The following is a 12,731-nucleotide window of genomic DNA, read 5'->3' as shown; positions in this document are numbered from 1 at the left end:
CTACCACCTCCCTAGGTAACGTATTCCAGTGTTTCACCACCCTCCTAGTGAAAAAGTTTTTCCTAATATCCAACCTAAACCTCCCCCACTGCAACTTGAGACCATTACTCCTTGTTCTGTCATCTTCTACCACTGAGAATAGTCTAGAACCATCCTCTTTGGAACCACCTTTCAGGTAGTTGAAAGCAGCTATCAAATCCCCCCTCATTCTTCTCTTCCTTAGACTAAACAATCCCAGTTCCCTCAGCCGCTCCTCATAAGTCGTGTTCCAGACCCCTAATCATTTTTGTTGCCCTTCTCTGGACTCTCTCCAATTTTTCGACATCCTCCTTGTAGTGTGGGGCCCAAAACTGGACACAGTACTCCAGATGAGGCCTCACCAATGTCGAATAGAGGGGAACTATCACGTCCCTCAATCTGCTGGCAATGCCCCTACTTATACATCCCAAAATGCCATTGGCCTTCTTGGCAACAAGGGCACCCTGTTGACTCATATCCAGCTTCTCGTCCACTGTCACCCCTAGGTCCTTTTCTGCAGAACTGCTGCCTAGCCATTCGGTCCCTAGTCTGTAGCGGTGCATTGGATTCTTCCGTCCTAAGGGCAGGACCCTAAGTGCAGGAGTGGAAAGGCTACACTCCTTGGATTTTCGGAGAGCTCTGGCTTTTTACATCAAATGCACCAAGCTGTTCCGTAAGTTGAACCAGTTGTTCGTGGTGGTTGTGGATAGAATGGACGGCCTTCTGGTATTGTCACAGAGAATTTCATTGTGGATCACGTCCTGTATCCGGGCAAGCTATAATCTAACAAAAGTTCCGGCCCCTGCACTACTGGCTCATTCCACAAGGGCGCAGGCCTCCTTGACAGCATTCCTGGCCCAGGTCCTGATCCAGGAGATCTGCAGGGCAGCAACATGGTTCTCAGTTCACACTTTCACCTCTCTTTATGCCATTACCCAGCACGTCAGGGACGATGCTACGTTCGGCAGAGCAGTGTTTCAATCAGCGATTCCTCGAGCTCCGACCCCACATCCTAATTAGGGCTTGGGGGTCACCTAATTGGAATCGACATGAGCAAGCACTCAAAGAAGAAAAAACGGTTATTCACCTTCTCGTAATTGTTGTTCTTCAAGATCTGTTGCTCATGTCCATTCTAAGGCCCACCCGTCTTCCCATCTGTCGGAGTAGCCGGCAAGAAGGAACTGAACAGGTGGCTGGTCGGCAGGGACCTATGTACACCGCCATGAAGGCGCCACTCCAGGGGTCTCCAGAGCTGACCCGACAGATGCTGCTAGGGGAAAAACCTTCCGACGACTGTGCACATGGGCACGCACACACCTAATTGGAATGGACATGAGCAACACATCTCAAAGAACAACAGTTGCGAGAAGGTGAGTAACCGGTTTTACTACCTGTATGGCCCTGAGGATGTCACATGAGCTGGAGCTGTGTGCTGATTGGGCTGCAAGTGGCCCATGGCCATAGGTTGAGAACCACCGCCCTAGAGAGACAAGGTGCGTGAGGTAATATCTTTTATTGGATCACCTTATGCTGGTGAGAAGCTTTCAAGCTACACAGAGCCCTTCCTCAGTCTGAGAAAGTGTCACGAGATCGAACAGATTGTTTAGCATAAGTAGTCAGCACATGTTCTAAGGAACCATTCAAGGTGAAGTGACCCGTTAACATCCCTGTGGTGTAAGTTAAGTCAAACTGGGGCTGGTGCAGACAAGTCCACAGGTTCAGCAAGCCCTAACGAGCCCCTAATAGCTCTCCTACCTCCCGTGCAGAGTGGACCTCGGTGAAGGAGAGGATTTGGCCCACAGCAGCATGCAGGGCTGAGTATTTAATGTCAAGTGCCTGATCCTCCGTCCCTTATGTCAGTTCCATCTGGTAACTTCAGTGTAGCTGCTCGTGGTGTGAGTGCAAGGAGAATCAGGGCTGAGCGTGTTTCCACAGCTCAAAGCTAAGCCTCTGGGTAGATCCCTGCTATAGAGTGTGTCTGCACTGCAAGCACCATGGTGCTCACAGTAGCTCTTGTTCTGCTCTGCTGGTTTGGAGTAACAAATGGAATGTTTGGTTTCAGATCCAGACGTTGCCCCTGCACGTCCTGCTCTTCAGTGCACTAAGAAGATTCATGATGAAGGAAGTGAAGAGCTGGAATCGTTACCTCAGATCCCTAATCCCATGTCTAGTGTCACCAAAATTCCAGTCTCAGGTGCTGCTGCCACATCTCAGAAGCAAGTCAAGAGACTGGAGTCCCAGTCAAGCTCTTCAAAATCAGAATCCATGCAGAACAGTCCCAAGTCCTGCCCCACTCCAGAGGTCAGTGTTGTTTCTGGTGTCCCTTGTCATTACCCAAGTGGGGATAAGCACATCTTGGGATCAATGCATTTACTAGCCTGCTTTCCTCCGCTTACAGCTACCTCTTAAACTGGTGTCCGGGAACTAGAGAATCCTGTGGAAAAATAATAGAAAACTTGCAGAAAACTGTTGAAGGGATTTGCTCCCTCTTCACTTGTCAACACACTGTGATGGCCGTTTGTACAGATCATTGCGGTCTGAGAGGAATGCAGACAACTGAAGAAAAGCCCTGGGGAATTTATAGCAAGTTTCCTGAATGTTTTCAATTTGTGTTTAGTCCTGGATAGTCTTTGTTGTGACTTCACAGCCCTGGATTGCCACACGATATCTGGGTACTGCAGCCCGTAGCAGTGGTTTAGCAGCATGAAGGCATGTGCCTGTGCCCTGCTGTCCTTGGCATAGAGCCAAGAGGGGCACATGCTGGTGCAAACGTTGCTGCTGATACTGCTAGACTTATTAGCAGCTGTTGGTGCAGGAGATCATGAAGGGCTGCTGAGCTGGTGACGGCAGATGCAGACAGGTTATATTGACTTTGCTTTCTCCTCCCTCTCAGGGATGTGATGGCAGCTGCTCCCTCTGCCCAGTAGGTCTCGTGTATGGATTCTTGTGGGGCTCAGTCCTGTCCCCTCCCTTATTTAATGTTCCCATTAGATCACTAGGGAAGCTCATGAAAATCTATGTCTGGTAAGAGAGTGCCCCTTTCTTCTTCTGATTCTATGTCCACTCTCCAATGTACTCTCTTAGCCTAGCAGAGTAGGTTCAGGGCTAAGAGCCAGGAGATCCTGATTTCTAAGCCTACCCTTCCTGCTGACTGTCTCTCTTAGTACTTTGAACTTCACAAGCCCTCTTTAAGCTTCATAACATTCCTACAAGGTGAACAAATATCATTGTACTGACAGGGTGACTGAGTCACAGACAGATCAGCTGATGTACCCAAAGTCATAGCTGGGATTGGAACCCAGATCCCCTGAGCATGAACTGTATCTCAGTTTCAGGGTGATGGCACCTGACTTCCCCCTCCCTGGTCCCTGGAGGGCACTCACTTAAGGTTTCTGGCCCCCCAGCCATCACCTCTCTTGGAAGGAGACTGTGTCTGTCTCCCTGCTGACCAGGGTTTTAAGACTGCACAGCTCCCTGCCTTACACTTTGTCTCCGGTCCATCTAACAGCTAGTGCCAGGGCCTTGCTTTCTCTCCGAGGGCTGTGAACAGTGTATTGGCAGCAGTTACAAGTGAACACCCAGTTCTTCGTCGAGTTAGTAGTGTCCCAGTGGGTGCTCCGCTGTAGGTGTATCTGTGCCCCTGCACCTCTAATTGGAGATTTTTGGTAGCAGTGTCCATTGAGCCTGCACATGTGCTGTTCCTCCCTTGTGGTCTGCCTCAAGGCTATATGGCACTGCTGGGTGACCGCCCCCGCCCTGTTCCTTCTCAACCGCCTTTGGCCTCCAAAGGAGCAAGCAGTCAGCCCTTCTTTATTTGCATCATTAGCATAAGTAGTTGGTTTTTTTTCTGTTTTTTCTCCTTAATACTTAGTTTTTCCTTTTTGCTCTGTTGGGATTAAAGGGAAAAAAAGAAAAAGAAGTTTAGTTTACATTTCCAGCCCTGTCTGGGGGGATTGCCCCCTACTCCTTTGGGCGTTTAGAAGATTACGTTTTTTCAGTTAAAAAAAGAGAGGAAAAGAAGAAGAGGAGGAAAGAAGACCTTGCATCTGCATAAATCACTGCTAGAGGATGATAGCCCCCCACGCCCGCCCAGGGGCATTCCCGGCTCTCCCGGCTCCAAGAGGTGCCTCTCCTACAAGGAGTCGATTCCTGTAACATCCAGACACTCACTGGTCTGGTGCCTGGGAGAGTCCCATAGAAGTGCTTCCCTTACCACAGCTAAAACTGCAGGCTCGCAGGAACTGAGAGCTGAAGTTAAAACTCCTCCTTATGAAGAAGACACTTGAGTCTCCAGGGGACTCTGGTGCTGCGCCCGGATCATCCCTGGAGCCTTTAACTTCAAAGGGGGTAGAGTCATGGAAAAACCCAGCAGACTCCCCCTGTAAAGGCTCGAAAAAAGGGCTCTGAGTCGCTGGCCAGCCAGAGGGGTTCCCCAGTGCAGCCACCTCGGTACCGATGGCACTGGCAGCTCTGAAGCATGGTACCCAGAAGGGGGCCTCTGCTATGAGCTCTGCCACACCCATCGCCTGGAGAAACCAGGGTCTCGGCTCTGAGGCAATGGTACCGCCCCCTAATGAGAAAGACAATTACCGTATTGTCTCTAAAAGAGCAACTTTTGGTACCAGGTGCATCAAAACTCCCACCTAGGGAGAGCTCTGCACCTTCTCAGCCATTGGTACCGACAAAGTACCATGGACGCTCCTCCGTGGTCCCAAGTGAGCCCAGGGTACCACATGAGCTCTGGTACTCTGGAGACCTGACGGTTGGGGAAGAACTGCAATCCCCATTACTCAGTACCGGGCCCCAATACCCAGGGAAAGACAGTACCATACCGTCTCCAAAAGAGTAGCACCGAGAAAACTTTCAGTATTGGCTGCGACAAGACTCCCATCTAGGGAATGCTCTGCACCTTCTCAACCACTGGTACTGACAAAGTACCATGGACACTCCTCCAAGGTCTTGAGTGAGCCCAGGGTACTGCATGAACTCTGGTATCCTGGAGACCTGATGGTTGAGGAAGAACCGCAATCCCCATTACTTGGTACCGGGGCCCCCATACTGAGCACATCCCAGCACCCGGAATTGCTCTTGGCACCAGGGCGGGTGGTAGATGAGCTGCAGATTGCCCTACAGGAGATGCAGATGCACATCACAAGTTGGTGGATATTCTGCCCACCTCTTTCTCATCCAGTATTGCCCGCCCAATTAATGAGGTGATTCTAGATCCTGCCAAAGTCATCTGGCAGACACCAGCCTCTATCACACCAACCAGCAAGAGAGCTGACAAAAAAATACTGTATCCCTCCCAAAGAGGCAGACTTCCTGCTTCAGCATCCACAACCCAACTCCATTGTAGTGGATGTAGTTAATGCATGAGGCAAGCAACATCGTGCCAAGTCGACCCACTACGATTGAGCTTGGGAGGATGATGTATTTGTTGGTGACATTAGTTTTGAGTCGCAAATTGCCAAACTGTCATGGCCAAATATGATTTTATTAATTATGAGAAACTCAATGCGTTTCTGGAACATTTACTGGAGACACAAAAGGAGTAGTTTCACGCCGTTCTCAGAGAGGGTCAGTTATTAGCCAGACAGGTGCTAGAGACAGCACTGGAGGTGGCTGATACAGCTGCCCACCCGGTCTCCATGACAGTGGTAATGAGGCAGCCTTCTTGGCTACACCTTTCTGGGTTGCCCAAAGAGCTGCAGAAGACCTCCAGTTTGAAGAGCTTAAACTCTTCACGGAGAGGACAGATTCTTCTCTCCACACCCTGAAGGATTCCCAGACCACATTACCCTATCTGGGAATCTACACTGTGGGACAGAAGAGAAGATAGAGCTCTCAGCCACAGCACAGATCACAACCTCCTCAATACCACCATCTCAGCACTGTTACAAGCCACAGTGTAGGAGGACCAGGGCTCAAAAGTGGAAGCAGTCTGCACCCAAATCTGCCACCGTTGAGACTGTCTCTTCTATGCACTTTTGATGGGTTGGTCGACTGCCTGAACAATTAGACCTTGCAACATCAGCTGCCATCTACACACCTGTCACGCCCCTTCAGAAGTTGCCTGGCCCTCTTTCACAGCAGTTGCGAGAATATCACCTCTGACAGATGGGTCCTGGAGATTATTTCAAAGGGTTTAGCAAAGCTTTTGATACGGTCTCCCACAGTATTCTTGCCAGCAAGTTAAAAAGGTATGGATTGGATGAATGGACTATAAGGTGGATAGAAAGCTGGCTAGATTGTCGGGCTCAATGGGTAGTGATCAACGGCTGGATGTCTAGTTGGCAGCTGGTGTTAGGGGGCTTATTCCTTCACCCACTCACTTCCCTGGTCCTTCTCGCATGAACAGAGAGCAACAATACCCGAAGTCCAAAGGTGCAAACAATTCGATGTTTATTGGGGTGAACTTCCAGCAAGCATGATTCCAGTTTCCTTCCTTAGTATCCTCCTTCCCAGCTCTGACACCACAGAGCCTTACACCTGTGTCCCTGTTCCCATTCCTGCCCTTAGCCAAACATGATTCCAATTTCCTTACTCCCATTCCCTGTTCCCATTTCCCCCTTTAGCAAAACATGATTCCAATTTCTCCACCCCCATTCCCTGTTCCCATCTCGCCCACGCCCACCCCCTCCCACCAAGGCCCCCTCCTCTACTTCCTGATTGACTGCAGACTATATAGTAAAACTTGAGTTCTGCTTAGCTATACCTTAACCAATCATTTTCCTGAAATTTAACTAACCAATCCTAACATATTGTAACATGATTATGTAACCAATTATATCCCACCACCTTAATTAGTTTACACCCAGCAAAATTAATTATACAGCAGACAGGAACAATCACAGAACCAGACAGAGATTATACAGACAAACAATAACAAAGTGGGAACTATAATGACAAAACAATACAGAAGTGAGGATTTCACATCCCAGTATTGATAAGTGAGTTCGTGCCAGACAGGATGCTGTTTCCTTTTACATTTTCTAGGCACTTCCCTTTCTCTGGAGGTGATAGGCATTATCAGGACAGGATTGTATTCCTAACAGCCCAATAGCACCTTCTTTCAGTGTGACTAGTTTGGAATGTGAGGATGTGACCTGTCGCTTCCTAGCTTATGGCTGCCTCTGCTGCTTAGCCAAAGGCCTTAGCTTAAGCACAGGGCCTCAGACTGTCACAGTAAGAAAAGGCCCTTACACCGGCAGACAGTGATTTTGATTCTCTTTTGTACCTCTATAACTAGCCAAGTGATAAGAATATACCAAAATTCTTAGAGTATAGGCCTTTACAGACAGGCCTGAATATCTATATCCTAACAGCTGGTATCAAGCGGAGTGCTCCAGGGGTCGGTCCTGGGGCTGGTTTTGTTCAGCGTCTTTATCAATGATCTGGATGATGGGATGAATTGCACCCTCAGCAAGTTCACAGATGACACTAAGATGGGGGGAGAGATAGATACGCTGAAGGGTAGGGATAGGGTCCAGAGTGACCTAGAAAAATTGGAGGATTGGGCCAAAAGAAATCTGATGAGGTTCAACAAGGACAAGTGCAGAGTCCTGCACTTAGGAAGGAAGAATTCCATGCAGTAACTCAGAGCCCTCTCCATCTAGTGTCCCCTCACCAGCCCTTGGAGATATTTGCTGCTAGCAGTCGCAGATCAGCTATGTGGGCAGTCCCATCATGTCATCCCCTCCATAAACTTATCAAGCTCAGTCTTGAATCTTAGGCTTTTTGCCCCCACTATACCCTTTGGAGGCTGTTGCAGAACTTCACTCCTCTGATGGTTAGAAACCTTCACCTAATTTCAAGCCTAAACTTGTGGATGGCCAGTTTATATCCATTTGTTCTTGTGTCCACATTGGCGCTTAATTTAAATATCTCCTCTCCCTCCCTGGTATTTATGAGCCATCATATCTCCTCTCAGTATTCTTTTGGTTATGCGAAACAAGCCATGCTCCTTGAGTCTCCTCTCATAAGGTAGGTCTTCCATTCCCCAGATCATCCTAGTCGCCCTTCTCTGCACCTATTCCAGTTTGAATTCATCTTTCTTAAACATGGGAGACTAGAACTGCTGTGACAAAGTTCCTGCTCTACCTTGGTGGGTCTTGTGCTTATTGGCGGATTTGCTCACCTTGGAGCTTCACGGCAGCCCTCAGCTTGGCCGTTTTTCTGAATTCACAGTCTAGGTCGACTCCTCCTGTGTCTGACCAGGAGTTGGGAGGATTTGGGGGGAACCTGGGCCCTCCCTCTACTCCGGGCTCCAGCCCAGGGCCCTGTGGAATGCAGCTGTCTAGAGTGCCTCCTGGAACAGCTGTGCGACAGCTACAACTCCCTGGGCTACTTCCCCATGGCCTCCTCCCAACACCTTCTTTATCCTCACCATAGGACCTTCCTCCTGGTGTCTGACAATGTTTGTACACCTCAGTCCTCCAACAGTCCACGTTCTCACTCTTAGCTCCTCTTGCTCCCAGCTCCTCACACGCACACCACAAACTGAAGTGAGCTCCTCTTTAAAACCCAGGTGCCCTGATTAGCCTGCCTTAATTGATTCTAGCAGGTTCTTGATTGGCTGCAGGTGTTCTAGTCATCCTGTCTTAATTGTCTCCATAAGGTTCCTGATTATTCTGGAACCTTCCCTGCTCCCTTACCCAGGGAAAAGGGACCTGCTTCGCTTGCTGCTCAGCTATCTGCTTTCTATTCTCTCCTAAAGCCCCCTGGCCTGGGCTTTTTTTACTTTTTGACCCTGCTTCAGTTCCCCCCCGCCCCCCGACGGGGCCAGACGCTTTTTCTTCGTTTTGTTTTTTTTTTGCTGTTTTTCTTTGCTGCCGTTCGGGTGCTGGTCGGCTGCCAGCTTGCTGCCAGCCCCCCCATGCCTGCCCTCGGACGCTGCTACTGCTCCAGCTGAAATCCCCGGGGGGGGAGGAGGACTGCCGACCCGCTCCCCGGAGGAGGGGAGTGGAAGCCCCCAGACCCAGCCGTTTGCTGTTCGTTTGTGGACCTGTAATTAACCGACAAGTTATTTTTTTCTTCTTATCTACTTGGAATTTTTGGAATGCTCCATAAAGCCCGGGAGAGAAGACAGCCAACAGAGGAATCGCCCAGGGAAGCTACAAATCATCGTGGAGGGGGCCGTAAGACTGAGTAACTTTTGAACTGTACTCTCGTATGGGGGGAGTTTGACTGTGTCTTAACTGCGTTTGTAGGGGCACAGGGGGTGTGGCACGGAGCTGCCCCCCAATCCGTCGGTGCCCCCCCTCAACACTACTACAACTGTCATGGCCCCCCCGCCGTCTGTCCCTGCTGGCAACTTGGCATCTGCCTCTGGATTCAGCTGCTTGCTCTGAATTCCGCCATCCGGACCAGAAACGACAGCCGACCAAACGAGACTCTTTGGACAAACGTGCGTGGGTCCACGTCCCCCCCCCGTCCCCCCACCGGACTGCCCACCCCACAGTTTGCCCCTACTACCTGACCCCAACTCCTGTTTCCTCCCCCTGTCCAGTCCGACCCATTTGCCCCCCCTCCCCTGCCTGCAGCCCAACAGGGAGAAGTGGTTAATCTGCTTCCCCCCTCCCCCCTCCTCCTTCTGGTGTCTCCCCGTCTCTCCCCGCTCAGGATGGCGGGGAATGAGAGGAGTGAGGCCCCTCTAACAACCTCAGCTGCCCCTCCCCCACCTCCCCCCCTGCCCAACCCCCAAGCCTCTCCCCCCCCACTGCTGCGAAAACACCTGCCCCCGCCTCCACTGGGGCATTGGCAGCAGGAGGCACCGGGGCGACTACTGCCGCTTCTACGCCCACCGCCCCCCCCAGATTCTAGGAAAGCCCCCCCAGTTAGCCGGAAAGGCCAGGGTGCGAAGAAGGGGAAGGGCCCCGCCACAACCACCAAGCCCTCCATGGCAGAGGCTGCCCCCACTGCTGTGGCCTCGTCATCAACCATGGCGTCCCTCCCCGCTGTTCCCTCCACCAGCTCTGCAAGTCCCTCCCCCGGCCCCCAGGACGTATGCCTGGGCGGTGGCAGCCCCCCGCACGCCTGCCACCTCGTCATCTCGCCCACCCACCTCCTCCGCTACCATCAATAGTGGCCGGGGCCCCTTTCCCACCATGACCAGGAAGCACGGCGTCCTTTGCCTCCTGGTGCCCGCCTTGCCCCACGTGGAGACATACGTGCAGGCATTGGCGAGGGTGGTAGGACCCACGGCTATTGTGGCGGCCTCCAAAATGTACGGGAAGGTTGTCTTTTTCTTAGCATCGGAGGCTGCCGCCCAGGAGGCAGTGGAGAAGGTCCTGGCGGTGGGGGGGGTGTTTATCCCCCTGGAGCCGCTAGAGGACCTGGGCATCCGCCTAGTCCTCATCTCCGTCCCTCCCTTTCTACCCAATGCCGCCCTGTTACCCGCTCTCTCCACCCTGGGGAAACCCGTTTCTGTCATCAGCCCTCTCCCGTTGGGCTGCAAGGACCCCGCCCTCCGTCACGTCCTCTCGTTCCACCGGCAAGTGCAGCTTCTACCGCCGCCGGCGGCGCGTGACGGAGAGGCGTTCGAGGGGTCCTTCCTAGTCCCCTACCAGGGAGCCCGCTATCAGGTCTTTTACTCCACGGGAGAGGCCCAGTGCTACCTCTGCCGATCAGCGGGGCAAGTCCGAAGAGACTGCCCCTTGGCCCAGCGGGGAGGGGCACCCGAGACCCCCGAGACCCGGCAGGACATCGGCTCCGTCGTTGCCGACGCCCCTGGCCGCCTGGCACCTGAAACCACCTCTCCTCCTGCTCGATCCACCGCTGCTCCCGTCCGGGCCCAAGAGACACCTCCCCAGACGAGCGAGGGAGTCCCACCCTTGCTGTTAACAATCCGGCAGAGCCTATGGAGGAGGGTGCAGCAAAGATATTACCGGGCATAGGAGAGGGCCCGCCCCAAGGAGAACCCCCGCCCCCATGCTGCCTCACCGTTACCCCCCCGAACCCCTGAACCATCGTCTCTGCCCCCTGACATGACCCCTGCTAACCAGCCCCCAGATGATGCTATGGAGGGCTGGACCCTAGTCCAGGGGAAGCGGGGCAAGCGGAAGGCTCGAGCTCCGCTGCACCCATCCGATGCGGAGGCCCCCCGGAAGACCAGGAAGGGAGGCACTGACACTGAGCCTTCCACTATGCCCATGAGTGAGATCCATCCGCCAGTGTCGGGAGGGGAAGACAGAATAGCATTGGAAGGTAGGATCTCCCCTCCACGGGAGACCCTCCCCTCCGAGACCCCTGAGGAAGCCCCTTCTGCCCGAATATCACCCGAACCCCCGCGAACCCCGAAGCGACCGTCGAGGCGGACGCCAGAGGAGAGACCCCCGGGGTGGCGGAAGGCGACCTCTCCTCCATGTATGAGGAGATCGAGGCCCTAGGTTTGAGCCCGGTCACCCAGGGAGAGAATGACCTACTGCCGGCTGGCCTCGATCTGGGCAACCTCACCCCAGTCCCCCTTTCCCCATGCTCCCTCCCCCTAACCGCCTTCCCGGGCGGGCACCCTACAGAAGGTGGTCCACCATCTGATGCCATGGCCGCCAAATCCACCACAGAGCCTGCGCCTAGCATCACTGGGAGCCCCCTCCCACCCCCCCTTAACCGTCTAATCTGCACAGGAGGCACCACCTCTCAGCTGCTTGCCTCCCGAAGCCTAGAGCCTTGCCTCTGCCCCCGCCCCCACCCCCACCCCTGTCCCTGCCCAATCCACCTCCTCCTGCAATCCTATTGCCACCCCGGGGCTATTTCTTTCCCGTTTTTTGTGGAATCCCCCAAGGAGCAGCCTTTGCATTTTCCTGCTGCGACCCATTAGGAGCTGCAATTTTCCCTCCGCCATTCTCTTCTACCCCAAGACTTGAGACGGACCTAATAACTTTAGCCTGTCAGATGCCCCGTTGGTGGTCCGCACCCTGCCTGCCCGCCTCAGTGGACCACGAGGCGGCACCAAGAGCCCACTAGGGAATGACCGGGAAATCGCAACCTCTTCCCCCCCCCGCCCCCCGTGAGCTGCGAAAAGCATTGCGGGGGTTTTTAGAAGACATCCGTGGCTCCCGCAACAGGGTACCGCTGGCTCTCCAGCAATGGGGGGACTTTGATCAACTCCTCCAGGTCACATGGGCCCTTATAAAGGAGGGTAGAGGGAAAGGAAGGCACGGTGCCATGGCCTATGGGCGGGCCCGCAGCTTCCGTGATGATTTACTCACTTACGGGATGGGTCACGGATTGCTGCGTGACCCGCCGGGGGCCGCGAACACCCCCGCCAACAAGGAACCCCCCCACCCCCGCAGCCCTCCGCATGACGCCTCTCATTATCGCTACTTTGAACACCAGGGGCTGTAGGATGGCTGTCCGCAGGTCCCAGGTGCTCTCTTTCCTTCGGGAAGGGGGGTACTCTGTGGTTTTCCTGCAGGAGACCTATACGGATCCGACCGCCGAGGACAGCTGGCCGCTGGAGTGGGGGGACGGGGTCTACTTTAGCCACTTCACGATTCGACAAGCTGGAGTGGCGACCCTGTTCTCCCCCAACCTACGGCCCAAGGTGCTAGAGGTCACTGAGGCCGTGCCGGGTGACCTGCTGCATCTCTGAGTCCGTATGGAGGGGCTCGTGGTCAACCTCGTTAACATCTATGCCCCGATAATGAGCCCGAAGCGGCCGCAATTCTATCAGCGGGTGTCCGACTTCCTCGGCACCCTAGATTCTCACGAGT

At 53.4% G+C, this 12,731-nt stretch overlaps 1 protein-coding gene across 19 annotated transcripts in view; it reads left to right on the top strand.

Moving 5' to 3' along the window:
- Positions 1-12,731, top strand: part of TSPOAP1 (TSPO associated protein 1) — a 231,462-nt gene that overhangs the window by 108,221 nt on the left and 110,510 nt on the right. For 18 of the 19 annotated variants that reach the window (XR_006286347.1, XR_006286348.1, XR_006286349.1 and 15 more), the window contains one exon: positions 2,081-2,319. The exons of the other annotated variant lie outside the window; for it this stretch is intronic. Coding sequence is in view for 15 of the 18 variants with exons in the window: in XM_043531294.1 (XP_043387229.1) it covers positions 2,081-2,319 (239 nt within the window). In the remaining 3 variants the exon portion in view is untranslated. The remainder of the gene's footprint in view (positions 1-2,080; positions 2,320-12,731) is intronic. 19 annotated transcript variants of the gene reach the window in all.

This window comes from Chelonia mydas, chromosome 17, assembly GCF_015237465.2.
Source record: "Chelonia mydas isolate rCheMyd1 chromosome 17, rCheMyd1.pri.v2, whole genome shotgun sequence".
NCBI lineage: Eukaryota > Metazoa > Chordata > Testudines > Cheloniidae > Chelonia > Chelonia mydas.
The sequence above is the reverse complement of the archived record's forward strand: the minus strand, read 5'-3'. Positions and strand labels throughout refer to the sequence as shown.